The sequence below is a fragment of the Ictalurus punctatus genome, chromosome 11 (assembly GCF_001660625.3).
Source record: "Ictalurus punctatus breed USDA103 chromosome 11, Coco_2.0, whole genome shotgun sequence".
Taxonomy (NCBI): Eukaryota; Metazoa; Chordata; class Actinopteri; order Siluriformes; family Ictaluridae; genus Ictalurus; species Ictalurus punctatus.
Window position 1 is genome coordinate 14,367,123 of NC_030426.2, and position 18,090 is coordinate 14,385,212.

Genomic DNA, 18,090 nt, shown 5'->3' on the forward strand with positions numbered 1-18,090 from the left:
TAATAATAATAATTATTATTATTATTATTATTATTATTATTATTATTATTATTATTATAACAGATTGCGCAATACATCGACTCTGAATAAAAGTAAGATTCTTTTAACTTAAGGATTCTTTAAACTTCCCGTTAGTGCTCATAATGTCTAAATAAAAGAGAGATCCAAATTCCCCAGATCTCAGTCCAATCGAGTATCTATGGAATGTGCTGGACAAAAAGTCCGATCCATGGAGGCGCAACTCGCAGGACTTAAAGGATCTACTGTAACGTATTGGTGCCAGATACCACAGCACACCTTCAGAGGTCTTGTGGAGTCCATGATTTGAAGGGGACAGAGCTGTTTTGGCAGCACAGGGGGGGGCTACAAATATTACGCAGGTGGGTTTAATGTTGATCAGTGTATTTTCAAAAGTGTGTTATTGCATGCTTTATTATTTTCTTTATTGCTTTCTTTATTCTATTTATTATATTACTTTATAAGTAATAAGATACTGCTAAAAATATTTTTTCCCCCACTAAGAAGTACCAGAATTCACAAATAAAGTTGTTGGTTTTTTCCAGTCAATTTCTGGTATCACAAGCTCCTCTACTTCCTGATCCACTTCCCCTGCCCAATCCGAGCCGCGAATGGGACAAGTTGCGTAACACATCACGCACCAAAAATACCATTTATGAAGAGACTTCCACAAACAAGTAATAAACACTTTCCTGCTGATAGAGATCATAATTAACATATTATGACCATTTACAAATAGTATAGAAAATATTAATGAAGAGTAATCAATGTGTAACTAACATTTGGATATGTTAATAACGTACAATAAATATGTATAACCAATATTTAGAATTATTACTTAAGCATAATCTAATAATCAATATTAGTTAACAAGCATAATCTATATGTATAATCAATATTTAGAAGCATAGTCTAAAACCATACAACACTTTTTAATCGAGTTATATTCTAAGTGTGTATTAAGTTTGATGAATTCTCTGTCTTACTGCACAGTAATAGTTTTTCTGTATAATACTGCACCTTTCTGCAAAGCAATAATTTGGTATTAGATATTCGCTGAAAACTGCTTTTGTAAGTAAACAACCTTGAGGCCTGAAACCAATTAACAAGTTAGGATAGGGCCTCAGGAAGGGAGGCAGATATCAGCTAGGACGACAGCTAGAAACAGACAAAAGGTCATTGAGATTTAAGAAGGGAGTTTTGGTCAGAGAAAAACAATTTTTTAAAAAAAACTGTCTGAGTGAACCCTTTTTTTTTTTTTTTTTTTTTTTTTATAAAGGAGACCTTGACCTCATAAAAACTTTTCAATAAAAACAACTAACTGCGCATGCTCCACAAATTTAAGCTAACAGTCATGGCCAAAAGTTTGCGATCACCAACAATTTCATGCAATTTTTCGCAGTTAATTAGGTTTAGCTATGTTTGGGCTAGCTATTGGGCTATTTTGTGCCCGTTTGTGCTTCTTTCACCAAATATTTGCGTAGTCGTGGCGTCTGCTGTGAAAGTTGTGAAGTTGTGTTTTTTTAAATAATAATTTATAGTTTTTCACTTGGTCTCTTGTGATTTCTTTTTGTTTTTGCAATTTGGAATGCTGTCGTAATTTTATGCCGAATGAGCGATAATTGACAAACACTGACTTGGGTACTGCACATGCACACTGAATACTGCTTTTAATGACTCTCTGTTATCGCTTTCTTGTTTGCAGATTTGATCATGGATCGAGGAAAGGAATTGTCATAAGAGAAGCATGCGCAAATCTTCATTTTGCACAAACAGCAGATGTCTAGTAGGGAAATTGCCAAAAAACTGAACGTGGTGGAGTCCACTGTTGTCGCCACAGTCAAAAGAGCAACTGAATTTTACACACAAATGTATAGTGATCGCAAACTTTTGGCCATGACTGTATACATGAATAATTAATTGTGGTGAAGAAGATTGATCTGTTTTTAATGAGGAAAGGCAAAACCCCGCCTAAGATGAGTACTCTATGGAGAAAGGTATAAAAGGGCTGTGTGTGTTTGCATCATTTAGACTTTCTGCAGACTTTTTACTGTTTCAATAAAGTTTAATTACTTTTTAAAATATACAAACCCTCTGTCTCTGAAGTTTCTGTTAGGCTGGAATGTTTGTTTGCCACGACAATAGGAGAAACACTAAAGAGCAACACAAACAGAAAACCACAAAAGTGATGTGATGAACACTGGGGGGTTCTTTTTTCTGTTTGACATTGGCCCCGCCCATCTGAAACTTTCCACAGCATGGTCTCTTCCCATTGGCTGAAGGCTGGGATGATTAAACTCACCTGGATTGGAGGATCATTGAGAGACAAGAGGTAAGATTACACGGGTTCGGCTTTTTGAGTTCAGGGGAAGACTGGAATGCTTTGTATTGCTCAAGACTGTAAGGGTTTGTCCGGCAAAGAAAAATTGTGTGCGCAAGGAGGCCTCATCACCAGAAATAAAGTGAAGAAGAGTGCGTGTTTTCTTTGGGTCACTGATCTGCTATGGCCCCTAGACCCTGGGGTGGGGTCTTGTTTCCTGGAAGTGGGGAAGTGTTGTATTTAATTTTATATAGTCATATTTAAATTTTCTGTTATGTGTAGTGTGAATGTTGTGGTTGTGAGGGTTTTCTTTTCTTTTTTTTAAGTTGATATGTCCATGTGACTGTGTACGCTGGACTGGAGAAATGCTGCTTTTTCCACGCTGATTAGTGTTTGATGCCGATTTCTATTGTGCCATGTGGGTCGGGGAATAACCACCAGGGTGCAGTTCTGAGCAGAGTTAGTGTTTTAGTTGTGTATCGCCGTTTGGCCTAGTGAGAGCGTACAGATTATGTTTGTTGAACTTTCTTGAGTGTTTTAATGGTTATATTTTTCTAAATAATATTGTTAATACATTGATAATTTGCTATAAAGTCCTGGTGGTATGATGTACCCTCTGTTCTCCATAAGTCTGGTTAAATCTCCTTTAAAAAATGCGTGTGTAAGTAAACGTGTTAGCGTTTTGCATCGGTGAGCTGAAACAAATAGGCTTTCATTGATTCCTACAGGATCAACATTGTGTTTCAAATGCCTATTAATTTCTATTGCAGAGAGAGGGACGGGAGAGTAATTTTAGCAGTTGTGAAAATTACTACCCTGAAATGTTACCTACTGTATGGCCAGCGTCCTCAGCTTCAGCAGACGGGACTGAAATGAATTCAATCTACAGAGTATTGTGCAGAACAGCCTAACTTATTTCTTAGATCTTTTGAGTTTGCTGTCTTGATTCTGTAAAGTGAAACTCATTGGCTATCAAAGCGTTTGAAAAATTCTGTGTAAGAAAAGCAGAAATCACATACATACAGACTGTGGTGTGTGTGTGTGTACAGTTAGGCAAGAGGAGTGGGATTCTGCAGGACAGTGAGAATTCTGCAGGGCAGTGGAATTGGGACTCTGGAGTGCATTGGGAATTCTGCCATGGAGTGGAATTGGGAATAGTGACGGTGAGTGGATTTGGTATTCTATCGGGCAGTGGGAATTGGAATTCTGCAAGGCAGTCGGAATGCTGCCAGGGAGTGGAGTGGGAATTTTTGCCAGGAAGTGGAGTGGAATTGGACACCACTTTATCCCATTAATAGGCACACAATGAAATACTTGTACAAAAATATTGATAATTCTTACTAATTGGATCACATTCAACAGAATTTCATATGGGTTTTCCCCCCAAAATTCACCCTTTAGATTAGGAGTTCTGGACCTCTACCAGCTGGTTGAGTTGCCTGTTTAAGGTAACTGCTACGACACAGGACTCAAGACAGGAAGTAAGCACAGGAGTACAGTCTTTATTTGCCACTTAAGTCAACACACGAGGAGGCAGGAAACAAGGTCTAAACATAAAACTCGAAGTCAAGCAAAGAACATGAAACTTAAACAGGGTGTGGGAACTGTACCACATTTAACTAAAACATTTCTCCTTTAACTAGAAGTGAGGCAGGAAGCACCAAACTCGGAACCAGACCTTGACATGAAACACTCCTATCTATGGCAGGAAACACTCCTCTAACTATGGCAGGAACACCTCATTTAACTAGAACAAGAACACTCCTTTAACTTGGGCATGAATACTCATTAAACCAAGACAGAAACACTATTTACTATGGCATGGCATAAACACTCTTAACAAGGCATAAGCTAAGGAACAGGAAAACAGACAGAGACAGAGCATGGCAACATCACAACCTGGCACCATTATTCATTCAATCTTCTTCTCTGTTTGTCCTTTCTCTACTTTACTTTAATCAGTAAATCAGTAATATGGTTTTACTTTTAGAACTACAACTTGAATGAATTTTGATAGTAAATATTTCTAAGTGCTTAAATATGAAATTACAATCAAATGATTTTAAGTATTTAGTCTCCTACACACAAGACCATGACAATCACCTCCAATAAGACTTTCTACAAAAAAAAGACACAATACATAAAAAAGAAAATGTACTACATATCCTACACACAACTTTAAACTGTATTCTACATATTTTAATATAAACCTCCCAAAAGTTTCATACATAAATACAGGCATGACTTTAATATTATATCTTCATAATGTCAGGAATGGAAAGTAAAAACAAGGTATGTGTTCTATCTTCATTTTGGTAATTACTTTCAGTGGTAATTACCTGTCAATACTTCCTCATCAGATTAAATTAATGACACTGAAATTATAGACATGGATGGTGAATGGACTCTGGTTGCAGTCGCCCTGCTTTGTGGTGTGAGTTTTTTCCTGCTGAACTGGAGTAGACAGAAGCAGAATCTTAAGAGGAAGCTACAGATAGCGAGACAAAAGAGAGAAGCAGGACTCCAGCAGGCCGAGCAAGCTGTGAGCCACTTTAAGGCAGAGGTAACACACTACATTCTACTACTAGAACACGCTATACACTGGTGCTTAAACGATTGCACGTTTTCCTTCTCAGTGAGAGTATTTTTGATTTACTTAGCATAACAAATGTCAACAAGGAAAAATGTGGCAAGACAGCCTTTTATTTCTTTTTAACCAAATAAAATTTAATAATTTCATTTTTAGATGCAGCTCTTATGTTTTTTTATTTAATTAATTTCTGTTTTTATTTGCATTACTTTTATTATTCATATAATTTTTATATTGTTTGTTTTATTAGTTTATTTCTATGCATTAACCCCTGTGAAGTACTTTTAAGTATGTAAGAAGCAATTAAATAATATTAACAATAATAACAATTATTATTGTGGGAGGCACAGTGCTTTAGGCATTAACATGTGCTAGACATGCCTAGCATTGCCTAGCACATTTTTGCCTAGCACTGTTTGCATATTCCACCCCTGCTTCAGGGGTTTTCTCCAGATTCACCGTACACTCCTACCTCTTGTTCTGTATGTGTGTGCCTGTATGAGTGCATGTTTCTGGTGCCTATGTTCCGTTACGTAAGCAAATGATAGAGTAGCCTTGACGTGTCTTGACTTGACTATGAAAATTTATGTATTTTTTTAATTTATATATATAATATATTCGTCTTTTTTTAGATTTTGTGTAAGATTATCACTTAGCTAATAAATAAACAGTTCAAGTCATTTTATGAAATTAGACTTTTAATTGTTTCTTTTGCAGAATCCCGGTCTTGATTTTAGTCCCATAGTGGCGCTACCTTTATCTGAGCTGAGCCAGAAAATAAGAGAGGGATCTCTGCAGCCAGATGTTGTGCTCCATGCTTACATAGAAAAGGTTCAGTCCATTTCCTGCCTATTTGAAACATAAGATCCTATATGTAATATATGGCATATTATATATGCATCTTACTGTTATGTGTCTTGAGCTGCAGGCTCTGGAGGTGAACAGTAAATTAAACTGTGGCACAGCTCTTCTCATTGAGAGTCTAAAACAGCTGGAGGACATTGAGACCCACAAAGATGGCCTTCTCTATGGGATTCCCATCAGCATTAAAGATAATTTTGATTATGAGGTGCTGCAATGTAGCAGAAGACTTTGTCAGAACTAATTATATTTACTCCTGCTTTATGCAAACGATGACAATTGTTGCTGACACTTGACTTTGTCTGCTTTTACCCTGAGTTTGTTTCACCCTTAGGATAGTTTATATTATCTTAAATAATCCTGTATTTGCATCTGAACCCGGTACAATCTACAAGATACAAATGCATCAGTATTTATACGACAAAAATGTAAATGATAACTAAATGAAATGTTATATTAAACATCTAGTCATGAAGAAGTGAAAAAAGTTAGATATATAAAAAGCATGAGTCTAAATATGTATATTTTTGCACATAATTGGTAGCCAATATGCAGCCCTGAATATTAATGTATGGATGTAAATAAGCTTAGGTTACATATTTAACATTATACTCATTAGTTAATTTTAAATGTATTGTGCTGGAGCACAAACTAAACAAATGATGAGTAATGTCTAAGTGCTTACAGTCTGCAGAGTTAAGGTAGAATATGTGTTGTCCTCTTATAATACGTAAATGAACTTTGTGTGTGACTGTAGGGTTATGACTCTACCTGTGGAGTGTTTAGTAAGGTGGACAATCCTGCAGTCGTGGACAGTGTGGTGGTCAAGGTACTGAAGAGGCAAGGTGCAATTCCCTTCATCAAAACAAACATTGCACAGGGCCTTTACAAGTAAGGAAATCCAGCACAAATTACCCTACAACACACCCTAATATTCGGAGATATACTCATCACAGCCAGTATAACTTAACATTCAATGTGTAAAAATCACATACTAGATAATATCCACTAATCTCACTCATGAGTTAAATTGGTCTTGTGGTTTTTAGTTATGAATGTAGTAACCCAATCTATGGGACAACTGTAAACCCCAACAACCTTCAGAAGACAAGTGGTGGCTCTACAGGAGGAGAAGGGGCTCTAATTGGAGGAGGCGGATCAATTTTGGGCCTGGGAGGTGACCTCGGTGGAAGTATTCGCATCCCAGCATCCTTCTGTGGCATTTGCGCCTTGAAGCCCACAGCCAACAGGATAAGGTTTTCATGCATGTTTATGTGTAGTAACCTAGGAAGGGGTATACAGTTTTCCTAAATTAATGAAATGCCAAAGGTCTGACATCAGGAAGTTAAAACAGTCATGTACATACACTAATTTAGTATTCATGTCTCCTTTCTGTGTAGTTCCCTTGGATTGAACACTTGCGTTAAAGGCAGAATGTCAAGTAAAGTACAGCCACAACACTATCACAACATGTTTCTGTGAATTTCTATCAAATATGCTAAACAAAATGTAATTGGGCCACTGGAAAATACCCTTTCCTTAGACAGAAATGTGTTTGATTACAGTACTGTCCTCTGTTGGTCCCCTGGCACGTGATGTGGACAGTCTGGCTCTGTGTATGAGAGCTTTACTCAACAAGGATATGTTCACTCTGGACCCTAAAATTCCCCCGTTACCATTTAAACAGGAGGTACTACACACAATCCACCTTAGTACTGCAGATGTTGTCATTCTTTTTGTCTCCTAACTTTACACCATGTCACCTTGAACAGGTATATGAGAGCTCTGAGCATCTGAGGATAGGTTATTATGACAATGACGGATACATGCAGCCATCTCCAAGCATGAGCAGAGCTCTACAAGAGGCAAAGTCACTTCTGGAACAAGCAGGTCACATGGTATTGACTGCTTCTAATGATTAATGCATTGCATTCAAAGACGTTCTGCACTTGATCTACAAGTGAAGATCCCTATTCAATTTTTCAATTCAAAATTTTGTTAAAAACAGGGCTTCTTTAGACACCATTTTAATAGGTGTTCATTTTTGGAACGGCAAGTTTAAAAGGATGACCACAATGAGTTCAAAAGGATAGGATATGGATGGTTAAAAATAAATATTAAAAGGAAATTTTTTAGCTTTGTGAAACAGTTTCTTCTTATTTTTTTTCAGCTTAGCTAAAGCTACATGTTACTAATTGAACCTACATCCATGACTGATGTCATCCCTTCTGCTAATAACGAATAATAGACTGTTTGGATTTGTGATCTTCGGGTTACGATTCTTAAGAAGAGAGAAAGTGAAAGTACACAAAAAGACAGCGCCCTCATCACCCCGCCACACAATTCCCACACCAAGGCCTTGGGAGAGTAGCCAAATGACACACAGACACACACAATTCAAATGGCAAGATCTGATTTATTCAGAGGAAAGCAGAGTATATCTTTCATGCTAGCCACACAACAGAGACAATGGGTTAACTATTAATTGGCTAGGTGGAAGTGTATATTTGCATAAAATAGGAAGCAACTCAGGGTAAGAGAGGAACAACTCCATATATGGTATTCAGGAAGTCATAGGAATGTGAGCAAATGGTATTCGGGAAGATAACTTCAGAAGTTTTATCTATCTATCTATACCTGGTTGAAACCTGGTTTCGTGCAGTGGTGGAAGAGTTAACGAAGGAGTTAACAAAGGATCTAAAGTTACAGTTACATTTATATATGTGTGACTTTTTGGAAGGTCTTGGCATACATGTGAAAGCACACGAGAAAATTCCAGGTGATTCTCACCACCCCTGGCATTTAGGAGTGTACTGTAGAAAGAGACCTATCGTTTCAGGAAGTTTATAATTAATTAAGCAGTATTACTGATATTTCACCTCCAGAACAACTAGCTATCACGAGCCCCCTTATATTAACTAATGAGTAATTACAGATCATTTCAAAATGAACTCCTTAACTATTGAGTCTTACCTACCACAAGGGTAATTGCTAACTGGTGTGAGGTGATCTATTCCAACACTTTACTTGTCTAAAATGTGAACATCTGTATGATTTATTATTGACAACGCAAAACTCCAAATAGACAGAGGGCAACACTATCTGTGCTGGGGTTATTGATCCAGTCAAAATAAAAAATATATTTTGCATGTTCTATGAGCAGTTGTGGGTAATGTGTGTATTATATGCTTTGCATGGCACATTACTATAGTATATAGACAGTAAACATGGTATGAGTAGTCTTTTGGTTTTTATGAACATTCTTGCACAGTGGTGCAAAGTGTAATGTGTGTAACATTGACTAAGGTGTTACTGGTCCTTTTCTATGACCTAGCGGTGGTAAAAACATTGTGTTTTATAAGCCAGATTAGGCAAGTTTTATTGTATATATTTGAGTTGGTCTCCCCTCTCTCTCTCTCTCTCTCTCTCTCTCTCTCTCTCTCTTTCTCTCTCTCTCTCTCTGCTAGCTGGTCCCCTTTAAGCCCCCCCGAATATACACCGCTGTCCATGAGTACTTTCTGAAAAATTTGCTTGCTGATGGAGGTGCCACCATTCATAGCCACCTGTAAGTCACACTTTTTTTTTTTTTTTTTTTTTTGACACTGTGTTTCACTGAAACTGTTGCTCAGCTGCAGATTTACTCTAATCCTCATAATCCATTATGTTTATGCTTGTAGGAAGCAGGGCCCTATTGACCCATGCCTAAATTATGGGATCTTTCCTGGGCTTCCTCGCTTTGTTAAAAAGACTATCTCACTAGTCCTCAGATGCAATGTGAGTTGTTCTACTGTTCTGTTCTCATGAGGATCCTCTAGTATTCCTGTCAATTTTAATAAAGAGTAACAAAAAGACTGTATAAACTTAACATAGATAATGTTGTGGTAATGTTTATCTGCCATGACATTCTTATATAGGGACAAATTTAAGGGATGGTTCTAAAAGATTTGGCCATCATGACAAATGAAGCATGATGCCTTATTTAACCCGAACTATTATTTGAAGTATGTAGCCTGGGAGTGCTTTATATTCTGTGGATATGATCAGCTGCCATTCGCTTCAGTATCTAACTTATTTTATATAAAAGACATGAAGGGAGATGAGCGTTGAGCAACTGCCTAATTATTAAGCTCACAGCAGATCAGAACAGATACCAACATATAACAAAACTTGATGTTTCAGTCCCACAATTTCACTATTATGATGTTTGGAAGTGCATTTATTAAATCTCTTTGACTCTAAAGATATGATTAGTTGGAAAGCATTTATTTTACAGTTATACACATATTCATTAATGATTCAAACCATTGTGTACTTTTAAATCAGTCTATTTCTGGCAATAATGTCTAAGATTAACTACAGTAGGTGGTGACAGTTAGATTACATTGTTAAAGCACCAATGTTCTTTTTTTTGTTTTTGTTTTTTTGCCTTTCCTCCCAGCACCCACACATTGCATCCCTTGTTGATTCCATTTGTGGAGTCAGGTAAGACAACAATAGCACAGCCTTTCAAAATTCTTCTCATGATTTGCTCATAGAGAACTCATTTGCTCAGTTTAAAGTTTAGCCATGCAATGCTCCCTGGTGGTGCAACAACTTTTTAAATACCCAATCTCTCTTAAAAATTGAGCAGTCAGCTGTTATTCAATTGAGATGTCTAAAATGCCCCCCCCCCCCCCCCCAATAAATAAATAAAAAATAGGCTTTCCTGAAGATTATGTTAAACATAGTTATATTCAGTATAGATATTACAGAAGTTTCTTTTTTACTTTGAAGCTTGTTTTCATACATTAATCTTCAGTAGCCTCTTTATCCTAGTTAGGGTTGTGGTGGTTCTGGAGCGTATATTGGAAACATTTGCCCAAAGGATACATGGAGGCATGTGGAGGGTATTCCATCACAGGGCAGAATGAACACACACTTACACATTCATTCACACTTAGGGGTAGTTTAGCATACAGTCAATCTACTGGCATGTTTTTGGTAAGAGGACACTAGAAAATCCAAAGGAAACCCATGGGGACACAGGGAGAACAAGTACAGAAACTCCACAGAGACAGTTACCCAAGATGAAGGTCAAACCAGGGTCCCTGGAGCTGTGATGGAATGTAGAAAGCCTGAAATAACTGCATATTTCTCAAGGACTGGTTTGGGAAGAGTATGAAATCGGACAATTGAAATATTCACCTCATCATCAGTTGCTATGTTTTGTTTTGTCTACAGCTCTGTTGCAGACCTGTGGGAACAACAGAGTGATATTGAGGTACTATTTCGATTTGATTTCAGCTCATGCTGAATATGTTTTGGCACAATACAAAGTGATTGTTAAAGTTTCTGTGTAATGATTATTTTCTGTTTGTGCTTGTAGAATTACATCCATGAAGTCATAGAGCAATGGAAGAAATTAGAGCTGGATGTGTTGCTCTGTCCAATGTTGGGGCCAGCCTTAAACCTAACCTACTCTGGAAGATTGACAAGTAGCACATCACATTCAGCTCCCAATTAGAGCCTCACAAAACTTACTTTACTTACTAATGCTTACATACTGACTTACTTATCTTAGTCTTTCATATTGTCCCATGTAATTCTCGATAAAAATACAGATGTGGTTGGGCATACAGTACATGTTGAGTATCTGTGTATAAGCTAGTCCAATCATCGTGGTCAGAACAAGGGTCAGGACACTAATAAACATCACTGACAAAATCATATTCAAACTCAAAACCAGAGAATAGTAGCACACAATTTGGAAAACTAGTGAGACCTTGGATAATTTGCAAACTAGAGCTCTGAATTAGAAGGCCTGAGGGAAAAAAACACATTGTTTAAAACACACACACGGTCATAGAGCTATATGTATACACAGACAAGACAAACTAGAACTAACAAGGAATAGCTGGTTATGATAATCAGAGAGTTTTAATACATTATGACTGTAGGCAAATAGAGTTTTTTAAATATGATAATCATTTTTGGCTGTTGTTTTCCTGACTAGTTGTGTGTGGTGTTGATGTAGGTGGTGTGAGTTACACAGCATTGTACAACCTGCTCAACTTCCCTGTGGGAGTTATTCCTATTACTAAAGTCACAGCCGAGGACGAAGATCAGCTCAGGCACTACAAAGGGACCTTTGGAGGCTTTGGGGATAAGCTCTTCATCAAGGTAAAGTATGGCAAAGTGTGGCACAAAAATGTGCTTTTTTGTTTATTTTTTAATAAATTTGCAAACATTTCAAACAAACTTCTTTCATGTTGTCATTATGGGGTATTGTTTGTAGAATTTTGAGGAAAATAATTAATTTAATCCATTTAGGAATAAGGCTGTAACATAACATAAAATGTGGAAAAAGTGAAGTGCTGTGAATACTTTCCAGATGCATTGTATTTTGGGAATAAAAGAGCCATTAGTTTGTCCTTTGTTCACCTTTTTTATCAGTAGATGTGATATTCTTCTGTGGAAAAAGTAAGTATACACTTGGCCTCAGAAGCTAGTATTGCCTCCTTCAGCAGAAATAAGTTCTTGTAGGCATTTTGCATAATTGTCCACCAGTCTCTGACATCGTCTTGCTGGAATTTTTGACCATTCTTACATGCAATATTCTTTCAGTTGCAAGATGTTTGAGGGTTTTCTTGCATGTACTGCCCATTTCGCATCCCCTTACAACATTTCGATGAGATTAAAATCCGGGCTTTGACTAGGCCATTCCTTAACCCTCCATTTCTTCTTTTTGAGCCATTCCTTGGTGGATTTGCTAGTGTGCTTAAGATCATTTATCCTGTTGAAAGGTCCACTTTCAGTTCAGCTTCAACTTTTGGGGTTCTTAGAGACTTCTTTTTGTATCAGATGGTCTGCTCTTGGGCTGAATTTGCTGGGATGACAAACTGACATCTGCGCCACTTGTAGATATTTTTTCTTACAGTGGAATGATGTATTTCAAATAATTTGGAGATCTTGTTAAATGACTTGCCAGATTCCTAGGAATCTGCAACCTTTTTACTGAAAACCTTACAGAACTGATGGCACCACACACTTCAATAGTAAATTTCAATTCATCTGACCACAGAACAGTTTTCCACTTTGCCTTAAATGAGCTTTGACACGACAGTGTCATTTCTGGGTCATGTTCACATATGACTGCTGCTTTGCTTGATAGAGCTTTAACCATTTGTATATGGCAGGGCGAACTGTGTTCACAGACAATGAGTTCTGGAGATGTTTCTGAGCCCATGCAGTGAATTCCATTACAGAATCATGCTTTTAATACAGTGCTGCCTGTGGCACATCTTTTGATATTATGTACTGTAGATGAGATATTCATAGTCTTTGCAATTTTACGTTAAGGAACATTATTCTGAAATTGTTCCACAAATTGTACACACAGTTTTTCGCAGATTGGTGAACCTCTGCCTATCTTTACTTCTGAGAGACTCTGCCTCTATAAAATACTCTTTTTATACCCAATCATGTTTCTGACTTGTTGCCAATTGAATGAATAGTGATAGTTTTTTAAATGTATTATGTGTGGGTGTGTTTTTGCAGGCAATGCAGGGCAGTGTGGGTTTGCCGGTAGCAGTGCAGTGTGTGTCCCTGCCATGGCAGGATGAATTGTGCCTGCGTTTGATGAGAGAACTGGAGGCGCTCTGTGCCAAGAATAAAAAGCCCAACACACAATAATAAATGTGCTCACAGGAGAATTCTGCTTTTGGGACTGTATGCTTTTTCTTTTGCACACTTATCAAAATTTCTAATGGTTCTTAAGGATGTCCTTGTAGGACTATCATGTGGTAGGCGCTCCACAGTGGTACTCCTCCGAGACATTACACAAATACTTCAATCTACATTCTATATCTGATCTGTATATGCATGTTTTGTACTGTCTTTATTTTGCATTGTGCATTATTATTCTTTATTGTATTTGTTTGTAGTGCCCTATGGCCCTAATGTATTTTGTGCATTGTGGTTTTGATGGATTTAAAATGAACGTGACTTGGCTTATAGACTGGCTATTATACTCTGTTGTTTTACCTCAGACACTAATAACCTTGGGTGCAAATATGTCAGGTCATGGCAAACTCTTCCCAGAATGCAACGCTACACACAGACACGTTCACCTTCCCCAGAAGACTAATCTCACACACACACCTGTTCCCAATCACACCACACTTTAAAAGAGACTGTTCATTCACTAGATCTTTGCAACGTAAATATGCAGTTGATCTACTCTCTGTCGTTACCAAGCCATTCTATTGTGTTGTGATTCTGGTTCGGTTTTGCCCATGATTCTGATTATCTGCCTTACCTGTTCTAGTCTGTTTGCCTGATGGCCTAACCTTTCCCTGTCTTCGTTGTTGATTTTGCCATTCCCTTTGGATTATATTCTCTGCAATAAAAGCTCTTAACTGCACATATATATATATATATATATATATATATATATATATATATACACACACACACACACACACACATACATATATATATATACACACACACACACACACATACATATACATATATATATATATATATATATATATATATATATATATATATATATATACATATATGTATATATATGTGTATATATGTGTATATATATGTATATATATATATATATATGTGTGTGTGTGTGTATATATATATATATATATATATATATATATATATAGGAGATAGCCTCCTCACTGGGGTTGGTCGTATGGGAGATAGCCTCCTCACAGGGGTTGGTCGTATAGGACAGTGGTTTCCAAACTTTTCCAGGGCATGGCCCCCGAAATGGCATTAAAATTTGACCTATTGTAACACTAGGTGAAAGAGTTAAAACATTTAGTAAAACATTTCTAGAAATGTTCAGAGTGTAATAACGAAGTCTAAAACTGGTTTTATGGTCGGGGTCATGGTATTTAATCGGTTTCAAATACACACAAGCTGGTGGTGAAAACTGAAGGAAATATTTATTCATTGTACATCTTTATGTGTATATCTAACAAAAGCAAACAGATGAAATTTCCTAATTGTTCATGTTTCTAGGATATTTTTGAGAACGAAAGGTATTGTTAAAGTTGTTATAAGCTGAGAGAGAGAGAGAGCTGCTGTATCTAGATAATACTAGATAAGAGATAATAAATTAGGACACATTTCATGTTATTGTGAGTATTTACACCTGTTTTAACACGGGTATTACTTTAAGAGTCTCTAATCACTGTAGTAAACTTTAATTAAACTTTTAGTAAACGTTAAGAAAAATATCAGACTTTTCTAATAAGATAGCAAACACAAAACAAGCGCTAACAATCCTGCTAACATTAGGCTAATTATTATGTTTCTTAAACAATTAGCTGAATGGTTCATTTCTGCCCACATTAACATTTCTAAACACATTAACACTGTTCTCTCTTTCCTGTCCGTTTCCCTGTAGTTTGCTGCTTACACTTTAACACATTTAATAACATTTTACACTCTTAAAACTGTCTGCAGTGTCGTACCCGTTATAGCTATAATACTCTAACAGCAATGTGTTAATGCTAACAGCTAGTTATTTTAGCTACAGATCCTCCTCGGCATAACTATTTCACTTTACCTAACTTTTCTGACAAACCCGCTAACTTTAGGATAATTATCATGAATGTAAAACGATTAGTCAAACACGCAATAACGAACACATCACGTTTACCAAAAACCCTCTTAATGCTGTTAATAATATTCCTGATCGCATTTCCCCGTTTATTGCGAATGTGACATTGTATTGTAATAACGTGATGTTTAAACACTTGCTGTTTAACTGGAAACGAGAAAACTCGGAAACTCACTGATGCAGGGGTCGTACAGTCCGCTCCATACGAGCTGAGGCTCTTCCTCCTGGAGCTCCATCGACTCTTCTCCCGCGAAATTCATCGTTCACAATGCAGAGGTGGTGCAGGAATAATCCCAGAGGTTGTGCAGGAATAATCCCAGAGGTGGTGCAGGAATAATCCAAGTGTTGTAGTAATAATCCAAGAGTAAAAGTCGCAGGGTGATCTCGAGCTTGCTTGATATATATATATATATATATTTTAAATAAACATCCCGAAGATTTAAACACAAACATCCCAAAGACCATCCGCAGTGGCCTGTGACGTCACACATTATTCGTTCAGTTTTTGAGATATCATGAAAAACAAAATCATGGCTGTCTCGAATATCTGATTTTTAAAAATATATTTTTTCATATACAATGTGTTTATAATTATTATAAATTGTATTGGGCCATATTCGCCTTTTTCACACTTCCGGGTTTCGATTTTCTGGTGCTCTCCAACCCAGGGTGAATTTACTTCTGGTGATAACAAGAATCTAAGCATAATTGTTGTTGTAGCATGCCTCAGTGCAGCAATTCTAAACAAAAATAACCGTATTTAATTTTTTTATGATTTTCCTTCAAACAAAGATGAAAGAAAGAAGTGGGTTATCGCCATTAGAAGGGTAGAAGGGACAAAGAGCCTACATTTGTGATTCGGAGAAGTAGCACATGTCTGCAGTCAGCACGAACCTGAGTCGTGGCAGGGTCGAGAGAGAATTAGTGAAGAATCTCTCCATATTTACTCTACATGGAACACCATAGTTCATGCCATGGTGGAAATAAAGTTACACCGTGGTGACGTAGTTTCCGATTTGTGTGAACAAGTCTTATGGGCATTATGGGCACGGGCCCAGGGGCCCTTGCGCACTTGGGGCCCAAGCGAGGGGAAGAACATCCATCCATCCATCCATCCATCCATCTTCTACCGCTTAAACCTTCTTCAGGGTTGCGGGGGAACCTGGAGCCTATCCCAGGGAACATCGGGCACAGAGCAGGGTACACCCTGGAAGGGGTGCCAGTCCATCGCAGGGCACAATCACATACACACTCACACACCCGTTCATACACTACGGATACTTTAGACACGCCAATCAGCCTACCATGCATGTCTTTGGACTGGGGGAGGAAACCGGAGTACCCAGGAGGAAACCCCTCAGCACGGGAAGAACATTTCTTTTTCTTTTCTTTTTTTTTTATATTGCCGAAAACAGGGGACAAATTCTGGTTGGGCCACACAAGATTAAAAATAGATGCTCTCCACTTACCCTCTACAGTGGTGTAGTCTGTAGGGAGTGTGGTACCTGAAAGTAGCTTTTGATGCATTTTACTGAACGCACTCTTCTCCCTTTTCCATCACATATCAGGCCCATGGGCCTCTGAATTGTTAAGCCGGGCGTGCATGTCAGTAAAGTGGCTTTGGGTGACAGCTGCCGCCCTTCAAATAAGCCCTACCAACCCAATTGCCACTTCCAACTTAATCTAAAATCACATTTCTTAGAGAACTATTACTCATGTACAATTAATTTAAACTTAATTAATTATATCTAAGTTGTTTTACACCAGTATGGACGTTTTAGTTATTACAACACTACATTGTATTTGGAGTTGGAGAAATTGTGTTAGCGGCCTCTGTCTTTTTGAGGTGGAACTGCACACAAGTTCCAACGAGAACAGCGGACGCTCCCAAAGATTTCCACAGGAGGTCGCTGCAGGCTCGCGCGACGTACCGCGAAAATCCCATGCAACATTTTGGGAACCATTAAAAAAAACGTCCAAAAGACCTTCGTGATGTTGGTTCCGAGGACGTCCCCGATCCGTATTGTTTAGCTAGTTTTATAAGCTGACGTACAATACATATAAGTCAGGACGTAGCGGTCTCTCGTCACAAGCGGCTCGTTGGTCTAGGGGTATGATTCTCGCTTTGGGTGCGAGAGGTCCCGGGTTCAAATCCCGGACGAGCCCTGCTTTTTCTATCTAGGATAATGACAATGATTTTTAACACAAGGAACCACAGCAGTTTATGTACTGTAGCTTGGTTATTTCTAAAAGTTATATCAAAATGAAGTCTATGGCCCAGGATGTCTGCCTGTTGAAAGAATTATGATTGAAACTTATGTGCAACACAGCCATTATCTAAGAGCAGATATGTCCCTTTCCAACTTTTTTTTCCCGCAACATATTATATGAATTGTGTGTTTGATTTCTCACCAGCAGATGATTTCACATTTGTGTTTTAGATAAAAATGCGATAGTAGTATTTTGATCATTTTTTATGGGTACATGCCTGGGCCTCCTTTTATGCAATAATTTAAGCACAAAAATGAATTACTTCTATTAACTTCATTAAATTAAAGACAAAAGACTTGTGCATAACAGAGTGGGCATAACAGGGTGGTCAAATAGCTAACAGATAATCAGAAGTTGTTTTAAACTTGTATTTATGGATTTTTCGTTCTCATTACATAA

At 37.6% G+C, this 18,090-nt stretch overlaps 1 protein-coding gene and 1 non-coding gene across 7 annotated transcripts; both read left to right on the top strand.

Moving 5' to 3' along the window:
• The first annotated feature begins 107 nt into the window (after nucleotides 1-107).
• On the top strand, nucleotides 108-13,783 carry LOC108271785 (fatty-acid amide hydrolase 1). 6 transcript variants are annotated; one of them, XM_017479552.3, is made up of 21 exons: nucleotides 108-380; nucleotides 564-695; nucleotides 1,724-2,015; nucleotides 2,125-2,350; nucleotides 3,388-3,501; nucleotides 3,740-3,819; nucleotides 4,726-4,901; nucleotides 5,646-5,759; nucleotides 5,857-5,997; nucleotides 6,547-6,680; nucleotides 6,839-7,045; nucleotides 7,190-7,230; nucleotides 7,355-7,479; nucleotides 7,562-7,687; nucleotides 9,257-9,354; nucleotides 9,467-9,563; nucleotides 10,228-10,271; nucleotides 11,010-11,049; nucleotides 11,155-11,263; nucleotides 11,803-11,948; nucleotides 13,326-13,783. In XM_017479552.3, exons 7-21 carry the CDS (start codon nucleotides 4,728-4,730, stop codon nucleotides 13,458-13,460), a joined length of 1,731 nt encoding a protein of 576 aa, XP_017335041.1. In that variant the 5' UTR covers nucleotides 108-380; nucleotides 564-695; nucleotides 1,724-2,015; nucleotides 2,125-2,350; nucleotides 3,388-3,501; nucleotides 3,740-3,819; nucleotides 4,726-4,727; the 3' UTR covers nucleotides 13,461-13,783. The 6 variants fall into 6 exon arrangements, with proteins under 6 accessions (XP_017335041.1, XP_017335040.1, XP_017335039.1 ...); XM_017479551.3 differs by lacking the exon at nucleotides 3,740-3,819 and having other exon boundaries at nucleotides 4,699-4,901; XM_017479550.3 differs by lacking the exon at nucleotides 3,740-3,819 and having other exon boundaries at nucleotides 109-380.
• A 3,731-nt stretch (nucleotides 13,784-17,514) lies between these two features.
• trnap-ugg (transfer RNA proline (anticodon UGG)) lies at nucleotides 17,515-17,586 on the top strand. The gene has a single exon. It is a non-coding gene; the product is annotated as a tRNA-Pro (tRNA).
• Nucleotides 17,587-18,090: the final 504 nt, after the last annotated feature.